This window comes from Myiozetetes cayanensis, unplaced genomic scaffold (genome assembly GCF_022539395.1).
Source record: "Myiozetetes cayanensis isolate MyiCay16 unplaced genomic scaffold, myiCay2020 scf1, whole genome shotgun sequence".
Classification (NCBI taxonomy): Eukaryota; Metazoa; Chordata; class Aves; order Passeriformes; family Tyrannidae; genus Myiozetetes; species Myiozetetes cayanensis.
Genome location: NW_026086604.1, coordinates 93,508,978 through 93,530,298, shown reverse-complemented (window position 1 = coordinate 93,530,298; position 21,321 = coordinate 93,508,978). Strand labels below are relative to the sequence as shown.

Here is a 21,321-nt window from a genome sequence, read left to right as displayed (position 1 = left end):
CACTGACTTCTTCCCTTTTACATCCTCTGACAAACTCTTCCTTTGCTTTCAAAATGCAAAAGCTAACAGTATTTACCCCCCAACACTGCTGCAGGTTAAGCATATGCCATTAACTACATCTCAGCTAATGCAAAGTAAGCACACAAGCTTTAGTTGCTTGTCAGGAGTCCAAAGTCTGCCATTGTTAGTGGGATAACCCAGAAACAGTGAACTAATAGGTATGTTTGGATCACCTTTTCAGAGACACATTAAAAAAAGAAAAGGTTAAAAGCAGCATAAGAACACTGTCTGATCCCATGTTGACTTTTGAATAAAACTCAAGAAGGGACATGCTTTTGTAGACACCAAGCAGTGCCTCAGATGTTTGCCACAGGAGCCAGAGATGCAGTATTTGTATGGCTTACTGGGAGCAAGACAATTTGCTCTCTAACCACACAAGAATCACTATGAAAATCACATTGACAGATGAATTATCACAAATCCAGCTGTGACAGGACAAACTTACACCCTTTAAATTTCTGATTAAGTAGTTTCCTTCATGAAATTAGGATGATGCAGCATAAATACTCCCACCTAACGAGAGGTAAGAATAATATCGTCTCCATTTGAAAAAAGCCAAAACCCAATCACAAAACCAGAACCACAGTCAATCCACAAGAATCCTACAAAGAAGGGTTATTGAAGAATAGAGTTTTTTCACGTTAAATCTCCCTATTTCATTGCCAGTGTTACAGAAATAATTACTAAGTGATGATGCAAGACGACAATAATATTGCTCATTAGGCAGAAACAACTGCCAAGTTACCTCTTCTAGAATATTAGTGCAATATGCAATTTAATCAAAGCAAAGTTTAAAATAGTTTTTTATATTCAGAAGTACTTTGGTGAATGATTCACTAAGAATGTTCAGATGGTAAAGAATTTACTCATAAAAATAGAACACGATGCATATATTTATCTACATAAATACACAACCCTCCTCACACTGTACATTCCAAACACAAACAAGGAAAAAGCCAACTATTTCTCATCACATGCTATGTACCATAATATGTTATTCAACACTTTTCTCTAGAGAAATATAAATATGTTTGGAAGGGTCTCATTTACATTTATCCTATCCATTTTACCTCCTCACACAATAGTTGCATCTGATGTACAACTACATTCAGAAGTCACTGAGTGCAAGGTACACAAAAAAACTTTGAAGTGAAACACTCTAAGATTCAAAATTGGAAAAACACGTTATATTGACAGCTAATTCCATCTTCTAAGTTTTACGTTGTTTTTACTACTAAAAATCTCTATCTCCATTTTTATTGTATGTTTTTACTCTTTAATGCCTCTCTACATACACACTATCTACACTTAAGGTCATACACACTTCAAGGAAAGTATACACACATATAGTATAGCCAGTGAAAATATATCATTTTAAAAATACAAGCCAATGAAACAAAGCTGCTTCTGATGTACTAAAACCTTACATGTACATGAACAGCAGTCAAGAAAAAGTAATCCAATAGTGGGTTGATGTGTATTTCTTTGCTTATGACACTGAAACATGTCCTAAAACTATCTGTAAGGTTTGATGATTTTTACTTTTGGATTTCACGCTTTTGACAATTGGGTATTTATATTCTATGTAACTTCAAAAGCCTAACAAATAAAAAGTGTACCAGAAGCTAGTGCTGTCCTGTTAGCATCTCTGTGGCAGCTACCAGAGTGCGTTCCTACCCATTATTAGCCACGAAAAAACAGGTAGCTTTGTCAAAGACATACCAAAAATTACAATAAGCTCTCTTACATCTCCCTTGCCAAAATCGTACCATCAATTTGTTTGAATTCCATACCAAGTGAAAGTAAATAATGAGAAGTTAGATCTGAGAAACTGTGAAAGAGCACTGCTAGAACTTTATAGTAAGACCACTACAAACTTTTCTTTGACACAAATGTTAAAAGTTTGTATTCAACAATTTTAATAGTCAAAGACTCAGTATCACCAATTCCTAGCCAAAAAGTGAGACATAACACATTACATCAGAGGTTATCTAGTGCATCCTCCTTTTAACAATTAAAAGCCACACGATTAAAAAGATGACAAAAAGAAAAATCCCTTTAAAAAGGTTTCTAAATTAATTTAGGAAGAATCTTTCCTTAATTTCAATTCAAATCTCTGTTACATTAAAGGTTGTATACAAAAAAAAAAAAAAAAACCACAACAGCTCAAGGCATGCATGAACTGTATCAGACAAAAAGCTGCTGGAAAACTCAAGTCTCAAATACCTACCTGTCCTTGCTGCAATGAGATGTGTTGCTTTATCAGGATCATCGGCACTCAGCACTAGATTCTTCACAATTTTAGCTCCAAGTGCTGTGGCATGATAGTGTTCCCGTGTTTTCTCAATGGGGAAGTTTGTTGGGTAAAGTCCGCTAAATATTATGGTTACATCTGACAACACTTTACTTTTCAGTTCTGGTACTATTTTTCTGATGTCTGGAATTTCCTCAATTTCTTTTTTCAGGTATTTATCATACTTTGTGTAATAATCAGTGTGAACTCGCACAAGGATCTCTTCAAGATATATTAAATGGTCGTCGTCATCTGTATCATCCTCCTCCTCTTCCTCCTCCATACTCTGATCTAAGGACTCACCCATTGTAATTCCAGACTGTTCACTATTCTGGGATTCCGTTTCAGCTTCTTTCTTGTCTGCACACCCATTACCCAAATCACAAAGGCTTTCCTGTTCACTTTCTTCTTGTGCTTCAGGATCAGTTTTGTCCTGGGTATTTTCACCAGGTAGAGACTCTGTGTCCCCAGAATGGTTCACCAGACCATCCTTTTTCTCACTCACATCAGTGCAACCCTCTTTCTGCAAATTTTCATCCTGCAAAGGTTGTTTGGATTTCTTCCAGCTTCTCTTTTCTTCATTCTCACTATCTGATACAGAAGTGGATGACTTTCTGGTATCCAAACCACCGTCACTTTCACTGTCACTAGACAGTTCAAAGTCCAAGACATTTGTCGTCTTCTCTTGGGTTTGCTGCTTCTCTGTAACTGTTCTCTCAACCTGTTCGGAAAAAATCTGAGACTCGCTTGTATTTGTCAAATCATTAATGACCTCACTGTCCATTTTGTGATCAGTGCTATCATTTAAGGAGTCCTGGGCATCAACTTTAACACGAGAGTTCATATCCCCATCAGATGTTTCATTGCTTACAGAAGTACTTCCATTTTCAGTGCAAGTGTCCTTTGCAGCTTTCTTGAGACCATTGCTTTGCTCTTCTACACATATAACATTCTTTATTTCTTCAGCATCTTTAGCTGATGTCACTGCTGGATCCAGCACCTCTGGTTTTGTAGAGTGGTTTACTAAGACACAGGTAAGAAAGAAAACATATACATATTCTTATTCTTTATGTGTTTTTTTTTTTTTTAATTTATCAAAATTTAATTTTCTTTTACCTTCAACACAAAGTTTACATATGGAGATAGACTTCATTATGTCTGGAATTCATCACTAGGCTTTTGAAAGTTGTTAACATGCTCTAGGTGTCAGTGAGTACTAGAAAGAACTGGAAAACCTAACAAACTTTACTAAGTTATGTAACCAGCTTTTTTTTTCTTTAAATCACATAGGTCATAAATAATTATTTGTTAACTATGCAAACATTAAATGATTTACCTTGTAGCATAAGTTTTATGATTACAATTCAAGGAAACAAAAATACTGCAATGGAGATTAAAAAAAGGGGGGTGAGGCAGAATTTGCTTCATAAGGTCCTAATCCAGAACTATAGTACAAGAACCTCCTTTATAAACTTCCATGTCCTTAAAATACTATCTACTTTTCATAGCAAAATAATTGCATTTTAACACTTGAAAAGATATACATGTTTAGCAATACAGAGATGCCATTTAAACTTCATTTGAGACTGAATGCAAGTAAAAGGGTAAGAGTCACAGACAGAAAAGTAGTTTTAGGATGTGTCTGCAGATGTCTCTTCTGGAGACAAAGGAATCAGAGACATCCAAAAATTTGCACACATTCACCAGGAACATTGTGTGAAGTCACCCTACTTTGTCTCCCTTCTGTGTGTATGTTCCTGTTCTGCAAGTAACAATGCGAGTCAAGTGCAGAGGTCCAGCATCACAGTGACCTGATTCAGGCTGAGTACATTATTCCTGTTTCCATATTGGACACCTCTAGTTCGACAAGGGAAAAAGAACAATGTCACATGCAGTAAATTAAAAAAACCAAAACCTTCGCTAAAAAAAAATCCCTGCAATTCTTTCCTAAGACACTGTTTGAAATGCATTTTGCCCTCAAAATAATACTAAGCTAGTGATACATATCTTCTAAATTCATTATGTGTATTGTGCTATTGAGACTACCGAACAAAAGGTTCTTGTGTCAAATGCCAGAACAACATGTTAAATAGATGCTAAAAATCCCACACTAATTTTATTAGCATGATAAGGGAGGTAAACAGAGATCAAAATATTCATTTTCAGCAGTATGTTGAGGTCAGAGTCTAATAATTATTACTTCCAAGTCCCCAGGGCAGGGAAAGGAACCAAAATGGAGAAACCTACAGAAAGCAAATAACTGAAGTGTTTTACATGGGCGTGTGGGAAGAAACTGTCCTCCTCTACATGTTCTGGAACAGTTTATTGTATTGCCAAACCAGCTCTCAGCCATAACACTATTACCAGTACTCCACTTCTGCTGTGGTTACCTGCCAAATGGAAAGCTCTCAACAAGAACAGCCCAGTTTTACTGAAATACTCACATTTGACCTGTCAGCTACCAGTGGTCTAGGATTTCCCACCTGAGCATAACTGCAATACCAGTAAAGACCACCCCAGTGACTAATATCAACCATGTCTTAAAAGTGGGCAAAGTTGTAAAGGTGGTTTAAAACCAATCTAATTACCTTTCTTCTTCATTTGCATTTCTCTGGATCCAGGAGGTGCATTAATATCTCCTATCCCCTGAAAGTATACATACTTCTTCACAGTTATCAAATTGGGTGCAAACTTCCAAACATCCTCTCTATCATCAATGATGCAAACCATGGAATCTCCACATGGAAAGAGATCTCTAAGAGACAGAATAGTTAATAAAATTGATCTAGTTTTAGAAACTTATATAGCAAAGAAAGCAGTTTCTATTGATGTATGGTTTATTATGAGCATGTCTGCAGAACATGTTTATTCATTAATTTACCAAAATCCCAGCAATATTAAAATTACAGAATTCAAAATACAATCTTCAAACAAATTAAAATTAATAAAAAAAGAAACATGTCTTTCAAAATCTCTGTCCCAAAGGCTAGAACCACAAACCAAACAAACCTCTGCAAGAACAAAACATTACAACCTTTCAGTCTAGTTTTCAGTTTTTGTTGACAAACAGCCTGAAGCCAACTATCACATGGTCAATACACTACTTACATATAAACAGGAAAAAAGACACAAGAAGAGTTTTTAAAGAATAGGTTCATTCAATCCAAGATAAAGGAAGCAAAAGTACTAATATCACCTCTCATGTAGGAGGAGGAAGAGGATTACTTAAAGTGCATGTAAAAAATCAGAGCAAGAGAAGAAAAAAGCTTCTCATTTGCTACAGACATGCAGAGAGGCAATAATTTTTAGTATTTCATAAAGCGAGAAGAAACATATCTGGTTTTACACTCTGAAAAAGATGTGAATGCGAATTTAGATTAGAATATGAATTCAAGGCTCTAGATGACCTAATTTCAAGAAACACCAGAGAAGAGAGCCTGCTTATGGCACATCTGAAAGCCAGAATACTGATATCCAATTATGAATTAACCTCAAACTGAGCACTTTGGTTTAATTAAAAAACCCCACAACATACAAGTCATTATAAAGATACCAAGACAAAGCGGAAATATGGTTGTTGCAAGAATAAAAAGCGCAAGTGAAAACATGATGCCATTGCTTCACACTTTCACTGTTCTGTCACCACAGAACCCATTAAGTAGATGAAATACTGCAATGCCTAATATGTCAGATTTACTGAGATGGTGTTGATATTTAAGAGGCAGATAAAGGACTATAAACACGACAAGTACAGAGGGAGTAATTTTTATTTTATTTAGCACATTTTCTCTCTTTGTTGTCCTGCTTTGTATAATGCTTAACACCCATATACATACCTAAGATTTCCCGTTTTAGAAAATGGATCGATACATTCATCCCTTGACAATATCCGATGGGAAAAAAGCTTCTTTTCAGGGTCCAAAAATCCTTTTGGAAGAAGAAATTAAAAAGTTAATGTTCAAGATGTTTCTTCCTTATTGACATTCTATATAATTCAGCTCTTTTAGTCTGCACAACAGCAGTTTAACAGACAATTTTAAGGTAAGAGATTATATGGGAGAAAGTACAGTGGATCAAGTATTTGTAGCTAATTCAGTGGAATTAATTTTAAAAATTCCATCTCATTTTCTTTCAAGATGGCAATAAAACTGAAAGCAACTGAACCTGTGACCGCCAAATTAATAAGGCTGAAAGAGATACAGCAGGTGATAGGTACACATGGTTTTTGCAACTTACATTTATCTCTCTATAGCTGGTTCTCTAAAGCTAAATGCTCTCCTTAGCTCATTATTCCTAGGGACTGCAGAGAAGTCTCAAGAGTCGGCAATGTGCTGCAATACTTAAGCACAGTGGGCAAGTTAAGGGACAGTTCCAGCCGTAGCTCTTGCGTTTGTAGGTTTTAAGTTGTACCTCTAACAACTACTTCAGTACATTTACATATAATGAGCATATCCTGGGATTCTTAGAAATATTTACGCCCAGTTGCAGTAGCTTTTCTGACTGCACTCTTTAAAAAAAAAAAAAAAAAGACAAACCAAAACCAAAACAGAAGCTGTGCTAGCTGATCTTAAAGCAAGGTAAAATGCCCTTATTTAGGAAAGTGGTGACTTGGGTGTACAAACACACATGCACATGCTTCTGAACATAGTCTCCAATAATGAAGTTCACCATCATGACCAGATCAAAGCCATGTAATTGTTTAGAAAGAAACTGGCATTTTAAATGCTAATCTGTATTCTTCTTTTTACTGAATTTGTACTGAAGTTAGCATCAACTTCATTCTTATGAATAATACAAGGCAGTCAATACTTACTTGGGAACAATTTTTTTTAAGTTTTACTTTCTTTTATTTTAAATGGTGGTCATCTTATTGTCAGAAACAGAGTTCAAAATGACCACAGACTCTAAGGACCAACTTTAATTTTCTTTCAAGGAGCTTTGAGATTTTCACAGAAAACACGTTCAAGTCCTTTTAGCTGTCTAGCTCCCAGGAGTAAGTTAAGTTGGGAGTTCAAAAACAGAGGGTATAAATTAAAAAAAAAAAAAAAAATCAGTCATCACCTCTGAAAGTTGATCTTATATGTACTTAATATTAATGTGTAATTGGAATAACTTAAAACCCATAAAAGCAAGAAAATTCCGAGTTAAGGACAGAGGTTCAACCTTAACTCACCCGACTATGCTTAAGAATTGCTGCAAACTCGAAGAATCATCCCCTGTAGTGAGACCCTTGCAGTACCTAGGCATAATGAATTGAGAGAATTAGCTACAAAGATTTATTGCCATACACACAGATACTTCGACAAACTACATAAGCTGTCATACAAGGTGCTGTTCTTCCCAACAAAATTCTCTTCTAAGAATTGTTTTAATACACTAAATTGGACAAGAGTACACTGATTACATGGTAAAACCAGAATGAGGACCTCAGTTGCAGTGTTGTCTAGCTAAAACTAAGAAAAGGGAAGCTGAACTGAAAAAGCCCAAATGCAGAAACCCTGGCTATGAGGGATTAGAGAAGAGGTAGCATAACAAAGGTAATGTTTGGTAAAGGTTTATAAATAAACTAAAAATACACTGAGGATACCCTCAAAGATCCATCTGCAAAGATAAAAGCCCACCTTAACAGAGTCTTTCAAAGCTACTTGAATAACAGAGAAAATACTACTGGCCTTTTGAAAAAGTTACAGGTCAAACTGTTTGCTTTCTTTTAGATGTTCCCTAGTCAACTAAATCAACATTAACAAAAAATCTTAATGTTCTCACATCTCAGGGGTAGATAAGATTTTACTCACCATAAATCATTTGTTTTCAGCAATAGTATCTTAACATAATCTTTAAACTTTGGAAAAGGTTACCTTGCCTATCACTCTCCTATTCAGCAATTCTACTCCATGCAAGAGCAAACAAGACAACTAGTGGGTAGAGCACATACTCTTATAGTTGAAACATTAACTTTTAATTGGTATATGACAGTAGAAAGAACATAAATCTGACTAAAATCTTTACATTAAAAATAAGTAGATACAGATATTTCCTCCAAGATAAAACTAAGCAGAGGTTACAATTGGCCAAAATAATTATGTAGTAGTGAAATACTACAGAAAGCTCTAGATTATAAAATCCAAACTCATCTTCATAAACAAACTTGCCAATGAGTCAAACTAATAAAGGGTTTAGGATAAATTATTTCAGCAGATATAAATGGTGTTTACAATTATCAGCTAATCCCACTTAACAGACAATAGGAGGCAGCTGAGATGAGAGAAAAGGACTGACAAGACGTCACCTGTTTGCAAAAGCCTTCTAGGACATGAAAGGTGCAGCCTATGTATTAGGATGTATATACAGGACCTAAGCAAACAACCTGCTTATGAGAAAGATCCCCAACATTTCATGACAAGTTCTTTCTTTATGTAATGTAGGAATAACAATAAAATATCAAACTGACAGGTCTCTGTGAGAAATCATTTAACCAATACTGCCATCAAGTGTTCTCTGCATGTATCAGCTAGACCAGAAGTCTGGGAATGTCAGGCAGGAGCAATGCCCTAACTGGCTCATTTGGTGGTCATTTCCTCTATGGAATAATAGAGCAGCTTGAGTATGATGCCCACTAAGAGGTTTGACACATTTCAAGTATCAGTCTGTCCTATCATGGGGACTGTAAAATAATCCACATTTTAGCTCAGAGATTAAAATGGGCAGAGGACAAATCACACATAGTGAAGATCAAGCATTCCTACATCACGAATTAACTACCTCTGCAACTCATTCTTCTCCCTGGCCCTAAAGCCTATTTGCTATGCATCTTCTGATTTTATTCAGTACACATCTTCTGGCCTTAAGCCACATGCCAGATTTTGGTACACAAACAGAGGGGAGGAAGATTGTCCACCCACTTCTAAACACCACCCAGATGTTTAAACCTAGTGTATGAGAAACCATCCCCCTTTTGCTACACAAGATAAAAACAGCTGGGTACAGAAGTGTCAATGCATTAGCAGTACACAATGTATAATCCAACAGTGAGACTGACAAAGCTTTAGGAACATTCTTCAAATAATACAGTCAATAAAGACTGAGTAATGTAGAAATGTTCACTTGGATGGGCAGGACAGGACATGGCTCTTGAACTTTCTTTCAAGGAGAAAGAGTTGGGAGACCACAAATAGGCATCACATTCTGATTACAGAAATATTGTATGTTGTCATTCAAAAGTCTCATATTTGTCATTACAAGCCTCTTCTGTGGTATGCCACATGCATAAGGAATTGTTTACTTTTTTTTTTTCTAAAGTGTTTGAAAGTTAACTACAATAGTTAGCTCTCTGGCTATTTTAGAATCTTCCTCTCTTGCCAAGAAGTGGGATCACTGGGACAGTGTTGTTCAAAGCACTCCTGGCAATGACCAAAAAAAAAGTAGATGTGAAAGACAACTTAAAAAAAGCTAGGAGACATGGAACAACAGCATGGACAGTTTGCCATGCAGAATCAACCTAAAACATTGTTAATTATACTGTCTTAGACCAACAGACTTGATAAAGGGAAGTCTGAGGAGATAATGCTCTTCTGCCAGGGAAGACTAAAATTGGCTTTCACCCCATCTTGACAATTTAAACATATGGCCACACTCCTAATATGATTCTGACCCATACCCTTGCATAACCAGGGCAGGTTTCTTTTATACTTGGAAAAAAAATTTCAGTCAGTGACCCACACAATAGATTACTACTGCTATAATTCAAATGCAAGTTTTCAGTTACTAGGAGAAAATATTTTTAAGTTCTTGCAAAGAATATGTGAAAATACTGCTAGACTTGTGTTTTTCCTCAAGTAAGTGCATCTCAGCTCCAGGACATAAACAGAACTGCTGTAAATTGATTTACAGCAGCAATATTTCCTTTGGTGGATAGAAATAACGTGGGAGAGGGCGGGTTCCCCACGGGAGAAGACAATCTCACATTGTTGATTTTTATGGAACCATTACTTTAGATTTTTAAGACAAGTAATTTTGTAGATCATTTTTACAGCCCATTTACATGATTTCTTAATTCAATAAGAAGGTGCTAATTGTCAGGCCACAATCTGATTCTCTAACCATCAGGGAGGCAAAGCACATCTGACGGGATAAAAAAAGATTATTTCTACTATTAAGGGCCATACAGGCCCTGTCTTGTAAACAAGCTAAAAATTCTACTTACAGGACTATTTAGGAGATGGCTTTGCACTAAACAAAGAATAAATACTTGAAAAGAACCACAGAAGGAAAATTAATCATATGAGTATATAGGGCTGAGGATGTAAATACTGTTAAATGTAAACACACTACTCACCTGCAATTGTATGTGCATACAGCCTGCTGCCAAAAGTAAAAACATGTAATTCATAGAGCTTGGCAATTTTCTCCAGGAATTCCTTACAATGAGGACGCAAACGTGTGTGCAACATTGGTTCACCTCGACCTAACTGGAAATGAAATATTCCCTAGAAGAAAAAGCATGTTGAATATTATCAAAATAGCAAACAAAAATGCCAGCATTCCAGAAGTGCCCTCTTCCATCACTTCCACTACCTACCTTTATTTGGTCTGACTAGACTAAAGCAACTTTTGGCCACAAGATTATGTGGATGAATAAAGTCCAAAGCACATTTTTGCTCTGTGCCAGGCAGTCCAACAATAATGTTTTCAAATGCAGGAAGTTGTACTGTTGAAAAGGTTATGACGCAGGTGGCTTTCAATCAAATCTTTACTTATGGCAAACTAATCCGAGAAATTTCTCAAGCTGCATTTTTCAGAAAAGTTCAGGATCTCACTCTTCATATATGTATATGTATTGAGCTCAGAGAAAGACTTTGTTGGATGAAAAAATATAATTCAATGCAAACAAACCATCAGATAGTAAAACAGGAAGGAAGCTTGTAGATAAAGATCCCAGTCAAAAATCTCAATATTTTAAAAAGTATTTTTCTTCAAACCATGCATTTACACAGGTAAAGGCATAGCTTTTCAGGTAAACAAGTTTTTTTTTAATCTTTAAGCTGAAAGTTCATGGTTCCCTTTCCTCTTCCTTGCAATGTACGTTGTTTTTTTGCTAGCAAGTGTAAACATGTGTTGAACCTACCGGACATGCAAGAACGGCAAGAGGAAAGAAAGAAGAACTAAGCAATCACAGTTTGCATGATACTGACATTTGAATTTGCATCCTCTGGTTCAAAGACACCGTAGATACATTTCAACATGCTTCTTGTTTTAAAGTTTCCAAATCGGAAACGTTACAAGCTAATAAACCTTCTCAGTTCAATGATAAGCATTTAATGAAGAAATTAAAAAGTAGCACACAACCTCCCCCTGCCCACTCAATAAATCCCCAAAGAGGATAAAAACCTAGACATACTCATGGAATGACAACCATAGCAACACACAGGATTGCTCAAAAAGGGACTTTGAACAGTAATTCACTGTATCCACCTCAGACTTGGATGAGAAAATAGTCTCATTACCAAGTATTCAGCTTGTGAATTGCAGAGAAAGAAAAGCAGATTAAAAATAGCTACCTGAAATTTCTCTTTTAAAGTGATTAGAATGAAAAAGTGCAGGACAGCACGAATGGAAGAAAGAAAACTGTCAATTTCAATGTAAAGAGAAAGGAACATATTTCCAAAAACTTGTTTCTCATTTTCTGTTATTCTTTAACTGCAATTTTACCTAATCAGAGAACGTTCTCTTAAAGAACCATTTAAATGTTAGAAACATTCCTATTGTTACACTGGCTTGAAAGTTAACACCAAATACCTTGTTGGACATTTGTTGGCAATGCTGTTCTGTAGTATGGATCAATGTCTGGTCCAAATCTACCATGAGCACCAGTTTTCTATTTCGATGTAGTCGCTGTTGATCTTCCCTTCCTAGCTGCTCAGCTTGCTGTAACAAAAATATTCACTGCTAAGGTTAACTTCAAACAAATAAAATTAGGTACACTGCCTTTTATGTATTGTAAACTTGGGAAGTAGTTCTGGTACCGACTAACTGCATAAGAAATTATGCTTCAACATAACTGTAGCAATGGCAGTTTTGCCAGCAGTTTCTTTACAGAAAAAAACCCCACTCTCAAAATCTACTCTCAGATCTTTGTGACACTTTTAACTCTTAAAATTGATAAGCTCAGCACAACAACTTTCAAATTTAATAAATAAGTAACCACCAAATTAACTTAAGATGCAGTGTCTTTAGAGGAAATTACAGTAGCTTTGGGGCACACAAATAAAAAGTTCATTGGTAGGTCTGAGAATTTCGACTGCTACATTCAGTAATTTTGCATCAAGTAGGTACAATCTGGCTGACAACACCAGAGTGAGTATAAAACTGAAGCTCCTATGACAGAACTGTAATTGTCAACTTCAGATTAAAGAATATATGCCTTCCGACATATTTAGTTAAGATTATGTAGTCCTATGTGGGCAATAATATCAAATATCTTATACTCAGTAAATCTGAGTGAAGTTTACTCCTCTTGTGCACATTTACAAACTTTCAAAGTACCACATTAAGTTGTGTTCACTTGACCCACTTCTGATAGCAAGTTGCAGCATGACCCTCAAGACAGATAAACTTAAAAAGCAAAGTTAAGCTGGAGCATTACAAAGTAGCAGGAGTCAAGTGTGAACCGCCCTTTCAAAGTCTCTATGACGGGACGCTTCAGCTGCTTATATCTTCACAGTTCCTCTCATTGGTGTTACTTCTAAGAGTTACCAGGAAAAAAAAAAAAGCAAGCAGCAACATAATGGGAAAAAAAAATAATCAAGCTGGTAAGGAAGACAAACAGAACGTTTATCTTCAAAATAAACACGCTTTTCCCCCTAAAGAAAATTTGAAAAATAATGAAGTAATTTTAACATACAGGCAAGTTGCAAACAAACAAGCTTCACTACATCTAGTGGGAGCAATTACAATGTGAAGCGTAAAGCTAAGTTTTAAAGACATATCAAGCTTTGAATACATTTCAGCTAGTGGAGCTTTCCACTAACTGCTCATTCTTAGAGACAAAAACATTCCACTAGTAAGTTTTCAGGCTGTCACAGAAGTGTCATCTTTTCAGTACACAGCTCAAAAAAAAAAAAAAAAGTATAAAACCTGAAAACAATCAAACTACATAAAGTTAATACACAAAAACCCTGGGCTACTGATGTTCAAACCCAAATTTGTCTTCAAAGGGAAGCCAAACTTTCTGTGTGAAGCATATACAACATTCAAGAAACTATTATAATAAAGTTTCTCAACTGCGGAGCTACTGTGAAAGGTGTGAATAAAGAAAGCATGATGGTACTTACCTCAGAGCTAACTTTCAGTTCTGGGACACTGTGAACCATTGACACAGTTGCTGTGGATAATGGCACATTCTGCTTTCCGTTCCTGCTTCGTATCCTAATCACAGGAAAAAGAAGCATCAAAAGAGAGTAACAGTTTAGTGAAAAGTTGAACATGCTAAAATCTGTAGTATCAAACTAATCCCCCCAAAAAATTGACTTAAGAGAGCTATTTTGACTAATACACTTCCAAATTCTTGTTAATGAAAAGTTCCTAGACAAAATGGATAGAGATCAAAGCAGCTCACTAGAAAAAAACCTGCAAAAAGTCACTACAATAAGTTATACTTCCATATGGTTATTTCATGACAAAGGACACTATGATGAAACACACATCTATGTATTGATTTGTACTAGAAAGCAAGCTCTAAACTAAGTACAACCATCAAATCATTCAAATTTAAAATTATTCCTTTCCTTTTTGCACAATCACTCTGCATGCAATTGTCTAGTTTTTTCCAAGCCAGACTATGAAATAAATTTAAGATAAGGATAGGTAAAGTTACTCTTTACACACAGCAGAGTGACTTATAGGTGACTGTTGCTTCAAGAAAAGCATCCAAAAAAAACCACCCCATACATGCTCTTCTCAATGACACAAACAGAATGAGGAACTATATGTATGTGTGTATTTATTTTATGTGTATGTTATACACACAGCCTTACTCATATATGTATCCATAGGATATACAGATAAATACTAATACATATAGAACAGGTATGATCCTTGTGTGTATATGTGAGCGTGTGAGAGTACACACAGAAATCCAAAATCCCTTGAAAACTGACCAAGTACTCTTACGGATCATCAGTATCACTAGCTTCCAGCTTACACAGATCACTTTATTGAAAACTCTGATATCTAATTTATGATTCACAAACATTAAAAATATTACTGTTCAGATGCTGTCCTATGTGACACATGCTCATCTTTTAATTCTCCCAAGTATCAGTCCTACCAAGAACAAGACTTGGTATCCTATCTACAACCAGACTTAAACTTAATCCAGATTTCACTTCATGATAAGCAAGTTGCTGTTAACAACTGTTACTGAGGGGTGTAGAGGCAGACACAACCACAGACAGATTAGGTTTTTACTGTACTGCAGTGTTTGACAGCATTGATGCCCAAGAAGGAAAGATATTTCATTTGGTCCAAAGCTTACATTTTAGCATCTTATATCCCTTGCTTCAGAGTTCAGAACAACTCATATATAATCCTGAGTGGCTTTTTAAACAAGCCTTTAAAAACAACTAACTGTTATCAATCGTTAGCTGAATCAGCATTAGGAATTGTTTAACAGAAAGGATGCAACTGGTTGTATGTTTTTCTTTAAGCAAGAAAAGCATCAATGCTTTTGAATTGCCTTCTGATGTAGGTTCAGCAGATCTAACACATTATTTCAGATGTATAAGCCATTTTGTATAAAATGAAGACACAGACACAAAGATGTAGTAAGGAGTATTATGTGAGAAAAATTCATTCACTGAATACATTGAATTCAGCTGGATTTTTAATGAAATTATAGCAATATAGCAATATTTAGATGTGACTGTATTCAAATCTCAAATCAAGTATTCATTCAGAGCAGACAAAGCCCCATTCACAATTATCCTAACTTTGTTAGATTTGCCAAATAATACTTGTTTACAAAATATTAGCATTCAACTTCTTATTAAAAGTTATATCCAACCATTGACCGGGTAGGTATTGCATAACTTTCTCAATATTCAGTCCACTTGCACTAGTTTATGGGATAATGTTAATAACATAAATCTTAATAATGAGCAAGAATTAAAATGAAACCAAAGTATTTCCTGCCAAACAAAATGAGCATGTGACATTAGTTCATAAAATCCAGGCAACTATACAGCCCATTTTGGAAAACAGCTGTTGAATTAGTAATTTGATATGCATAAGAAATATTCTCTTTACCAATTGTATTAGCAATGAGACAGAGTAAAGGAGAAATACAATTATCATTCGAATTTGCTTTCTTTTTTGGCTTAAGGCTTAAATTCCCTTAGTTCCATGGCAGAATATTTCACAAAAAATTGAAAACAGTTCTGAAGTCTTAAATTGAAAGCACTGGAGACAAGCTAGCTCCCATTCAGACACAGTACAAATGAAGCAAGGTCATATTAACAGGACTGTTGTTACCTCAGAGTTATTTACACCTGCACAAGTGTAAATAAATTCTCAGGTTTATTAAGTCACTGTTGACACACCACACAACTCTCAGCCTCAGCGATGAGCACGTGGAAAGCAAAGTAGAATGATACTTTGTGATGAGAATTCAGGTCTGTATGCATGCTCCTTAAATCTTCTACCTAAGGTACCTACACTACCTCCACAGAAAGAGAGCATGCCCAGGTATTAAGTCCTAAATTTGTAATGTGAAGTGTAACTCAAGTACCCTTCACTCATATTCCTAGTTATAAATCCCTGTAATGGCTAAATGGAAATGTAGTTCCAAATAATGTATCTGTGTATCATACATATAAGGACAAAGAGGGCACACATTCGAAAATTTCAGAGTGACAAAACAAGTGCCTTGTGTAAATAGCAAAAATAAATCAAAACACTTGGCAAAACCGGCCTAGATCTTGCCTTTTCATGTGTTGCTTTTATTCACAAGGAACACAGATTCCTGTCTAGAAGTAGCAATTTTTCAGTAAAGAAATATGATTACACTATCAACCATGTGATCAAAAATTAATATATTCAAACTCCTCAAATTTAAGCAACAATTTAACAAGTCAATCTCAACAGATACAATTTTTAAAGGAAATGCAAAAGAGTACTCTAATAATAATGGCCAGTCTTCGCGAGCGAAGATCCGGGGAAGGCCTTTACACCTTCCAGCCTGTGCATTGGATTTTTTAGGTGAGACACAGTGTGCGCGGAACTGAGCCCACCCTTTAATCCTAAGGTTCATCTGCCGGGGCCAAGCGAGCTTGGACGGTGGCAGCGAGGTCCTTAGGACGTAGATGGGTTGCCTTTTTAAGGGTTAACGAGCTCCATCTGCCCAGGAGTGGCCCTGACCAATCGAACCCGGGCCTCCGTGGTGACAGCGCCGCGCCCTACTCTATGCTGAAATTTAACTTCAGAGGAAACTCCCTCTCAGACTTCCTTATAGGAGTACTACTTCTGTTAGGAAGTACAAATACTGTTCTCTCTCCCCACTACTACCTACCATTTCACACTTAATATTACAGGTATGATTCACAACTACCAAGACCCAGAAGAAAGAATCAAAGGAGACCTTATAGTAGCCTTCCAGTACCTGAAGGCCCTACAAGAGACCTGGAGAAGGACTATTTACATGGGTACTTGACAGGACAAGGGAGAATGGCTTTAAACTGAAAGAGAGTAGGTTTAGATTAATATAAGTAAGATAATGTTGTCTGTGAAGGTGGTGAGGCACTGGAACAGGCTGCCCAGAGAAGCTTTAGATACCCCATCCCTGGAGGAGTTTAAGGCCAGGTGGGATGGGGCTCTGAGCAACCTGGTCTAGTGGAAGCTGTCCCTGCTCATGGCAGGGGTGTTGGAAATAGATGATCTTTAAGGTCCCTTCCACCCAAACCATTCTACAGTTTTATCAGATGAGAGAAGGAAGAGCTTGGACCCCGAATCAGACGCAAGGAAAAGTTGAAAAAAAGAGTTGACAATACTTACTGAGTTAAGTCCTGACCACATTCTGCACACAAGCCTTTCATAACAACAGGATGGCTGCACCCTTCCAGTCTCACCAAGACAGTCCTGAAAAAGATGTAGGGATTCCATTTATTGCAGGTAGATTTCAGACACTTAAATTAGAAATTGAAGACTGAAAGAATTCTAAGAATAAATTCTGGTTATGATTTGAGTGCCAGCCCTTTGAGATACATGTTTTTACAGCAACATGGAGAAGACAACCAACTAAGTATTCAAATTATTCATTGTCACAACTTTAGAAATCACTGAAACATATATTAGTGACAGTTTCTAACCTTGGCTTAGCAAAGAAGTTCAATAAAAACAAGCATTGTTTGTCCAGAAACAGTTTATATTCAATTAGGTACAACTCCCCATTAATACACTACTAAACTACACAGTAATGAAAACCAAATGTGGAAACTTCAAAATCATGGAAGGGTTCAGGTTCTCTTCTCTAAAATCACTGAGTCTAATGAATCTAACACTGCCAAGTAAGTCCATAACTAAACCATGTTCCTAAACACCACATCTGCATGTCTTTTATGCCTCCAGGGATGGTGACTCAACCACTTCATGGTTCCAGTGCTTGACAACCCTTGCTGTGAAGAAATTTTTCCTCATATCCTGTCTAAACCTCCCCTGGCACAACCTGAGGTAATTTCCTCTTGTCCTATCACTTGTTACTTGGAAGAAGCAAGCGACCCTCGCCTGCCTACAACCTCCCTTCAGATAGTTGTAGAGAACAATAAGGTCCCCTGAGACTCCTTTTCTCCAGGCTAAATAACCCCAACTCCCTCGGCTGCTCCTCAGACTTGTGCTCCAGATCCTTCTCCAGCTTTGTTGCCCTTCTCTGGACATGCTCCAGCACTCGATGTCTTTCTTGTACTGAGGGGCCCAAAATTTAACCCAGGATTTGTGGTGTAGCCTCACCAGTGCTGAGCACAGGGGCAGATGAGTTCTACACTGACTTCATCTTAGCTTATTATTTTCTTGTGTCATGGCAGAAACATATATTGCTTCAGTCTTCTCACAAAAATATTTTTATTTTTGATCCTTAAGCCTTGCATTGCCACATTTTAAAACAGAGACATAAAATAGGATATATTATTCTTTCTTCCAAACAATAGCTAAACCAAACCAAAAATTAGAGCTGGAAACCCAAAGTTTAACATTCACTTTTCCAAACTTTTTAGAAGACAAAGTCTGCTTTTCAGCTGAGTTCCTTGTTTAGTTATCAAAATTCCAGGCCTTAAAAATACCATCACTTACTTTTTCTCAAACACTTGAACAGTCATTATAAGATATTTTTATTTTCTTCAACACAGTTGGAGGAACTGATCTTTCAGACTTATTTTTAAAAATTCTAATAAGCAGATATAATTCAGCTACTACAGAAGTTCACCAACTCTGATCATGAGCTGCAGCATGTCCCTAATATTTTTAGAAAAATAAAAAGTCAAGTTTAAAAAAAGCTAAAAACCATCCCCCAAAACCTTCCAACAAAATCCAGGCCCTTTCATAAGCTGGTTGTAATGGTTTTTCTGTGGCTTCAAACCTGTACTGCAATAAGCAGACTGCACCAAAAAGAAAACTGTTTTGCATGCTTAAATGTCTCATTCGTATCTGACTACCAACGGTTTGGCAATTCCAAATAGAAATCCACTTTCTGAATGACACCTCCAACTGCTTATTTCCAGTGTGTCACTTGTTTCTCAGTGACCAAAAGACTGATGACTCTACTAACAAAACTGCAGTTCATGCCCACACTGAGGATTTTTAGTTCTTTGAGAGCAAAAACTAGATTCAGGTCAGGTTTACTTCATGAGAAGTCTTCACAAGCCATCATACTACCCCTACTGCCATTTACAAAAGTGCAGACCTATGCCCTTCTCAGTGGTAGGCATTATCCGCTTGGAAATTACACCTCCTCTTCCTGTGGGAACAGTTTATATGTTTTTTAAACATGGTACAGAGTTCACAGAAAACAAATAATAATTGCTCAGTCTTGATTTTTTAAAAGAACTGCACAAGTAAATGTATTTTTGTGGCCCTTCACTGTTGACAATTCACTGTTTAATTACGTAGTTCTCCTCTCATCCCCCTGCATTTGCATTACTTCATTTGACTCTTTTCCCCGCTCCCTTTGACAATATGTTTGTCTTGTCTTTTAACCTTGATTCACTGCTAAGCTCCTTTTTAGGCTACCAACTCACAATAATGACTATGTCAGAACTGCTCATCTTCCACCTGTGTTCAGCATACGAATCTGAAATTACAGACACCTAAAAAGCCAAAAAATCCCCCATGATATGAGCTACAGAAACATGTATATGAGATTACAGTGACTGAGTATTTACCTCAAATTAAACGGTTTTCAAGCCACAATATCTCTAGGCATTCTCTACTTTGCATCCAAGGTAACCTCACACTCCAAGTATACAACAGGAGCAGCTGGCATACTCCTGGGCTCAGGTATGATTCAAATTAGGACATGCAAGAGCAGAGATTCTTAAAAGAAAGAGTTCTAAGTTATTAATTGATACTGTTCCTAAACAATACCTCTATACTTCATCTCATACCAAACATCACCACTAAAGATCAGTTTTGCCCCTCAATATCTAAATATGACCAGAACACCTGCCACATTTAAATGTGCTGGAGATAAAAGGCACCAAGCCCTCTGTCATACTGTTCTCTGTGCTGATGTTTAACCCAAAGGCCAGAGGAAGAACTCCAGAGCACCAATGAACTTCTGAGCATATAATCAAGTGTTCAAGTTTTAAGTACAATTGTCAGGATCTTAGGCAAACTTCTGCCAGGGAGAAAGCTCAACGCTACTCAGGGCTGCAGAAAGCAAGCCTGAACTCCGTGAAGGCTTAAGCACACTTAAATTTTAGCACATATGCTTTAATAACTAAAAAAGCAACAAACACATAACTCCAGTAGGATGACCTGTGAATTTCAGACCTCAAAGCTCTGCTTTACTGCTGAAGTGAGGGATTTTCAACACATAATGGCCAAGATGTAAGACAATTATCAGACAAGAGTAAGCTGAATCAAAGCCATTTTTAAATGGCTGCATATACCAGACACAGGTTCAGGTTTCTGCTTGTTCTCTTCTCTGGGTCATAAGTGAAACCCAATTAAAAGAATAGAGCCTTTCCCTCCACCACTTCTGTAAAGAGGAAACAGATTCCCTGCTTGCCCTGCACTTCAAATCTGAAGAATTCCAATCCATTCTACTGCTGGCAGCATTAAAAGCATCTTTCCTCTTCTTCCCCAAACTCAATCAGTACCCACTTGGTGATAAGCAGAGCTCATCCCCTACTTCAACAAAAACATTCCAAGGAAAACTGACGCAAATGATGCAAAATCTTTTTCCAGTTTTACAAACTGTCACAACTGTGCAGGTAAGTTGGGGGAATCAACTGGGTAAGAGCCATTGGGTTGTGACAGGCACATGTTTTGGGGATGGCTGTGGAGGTGGTACATCACTCCAATACCCAGCCTGATAGCCAAAGGACTGCAACAGGACCACACACTGCCCACATGGTTTCTTTGGTTTAAGTAACAGAATACAGTGCGATTTAAGTGAAACTTGAACTAGTAAATAAGGAAACTCACTATGGGATCTTATTCACATTCCTTCCAGATGTGCTTTTAAACAACTAGGTGTGCCATTATAGAAAAATTTTACTTTTTTTTGTCCACAGTCTCATGAATAGGGACAGGCATTTACTAACAGCCTCAGGATGGAGATGATCATAAGCGCGTCACTGTTCTCCCAATACTTCCACACTTACTCCATTTCTAAACCAAGTCTTGTAACAATATTGGCTTTAAATCAGCACCATGGGAAAGAAGAAAAGGGAAAGCTTTCGTGATATCCAATATGAGCATTT

General features: G+C 36.8%; 1 protein-coding gene across 2 annotated transcripts in view; it reads right to left on the bottom strand.

Moving 5' to 3' along the window:
* CTDP1 (CTD phosphatase subunit 1) overlaps nt 1-21,321 on the bottom strand; it is a 103,897-nt gene that overhangs the window by 64,668 nt on the left and 17,908 nt on the right. For both annotated transcript variants that reach the window (XM_050308567.1, XM_050308562.1), the window contains exons 2-8: nt 17,399-17,482; nt 13,684-13,777; nt 12,149-12,277; nt 10,689-10,839; nt 6,190-6,280; nt 4,942-5,108; nt 2,291-3,376 (exon numbers count right to left, since the gene is read on the bottom strand). In XM_050308567.1, coding sequence (XP_050164524.1) covers nt 2,291-3,376; nt 4,942-5,108; nt 6,190-6,280; nt 10,689-10,839; nt 12,149-12,277; nt 13,684-13,777; nt 17,399-17,439 — 1,759 coding nt within the window. In that variant the 5' untranslated portion in view covers nt 17,440-17,482. The remainder of the gene's footprint in view (nt 1-2,290; nt 3,377-4,941; nt 5,109-6,189; nt 6,281-10,688; nt 10,840-12,148; nt 12,278-13,683; nt 13,778-17,398; nt 17,483-21,321) is intronic.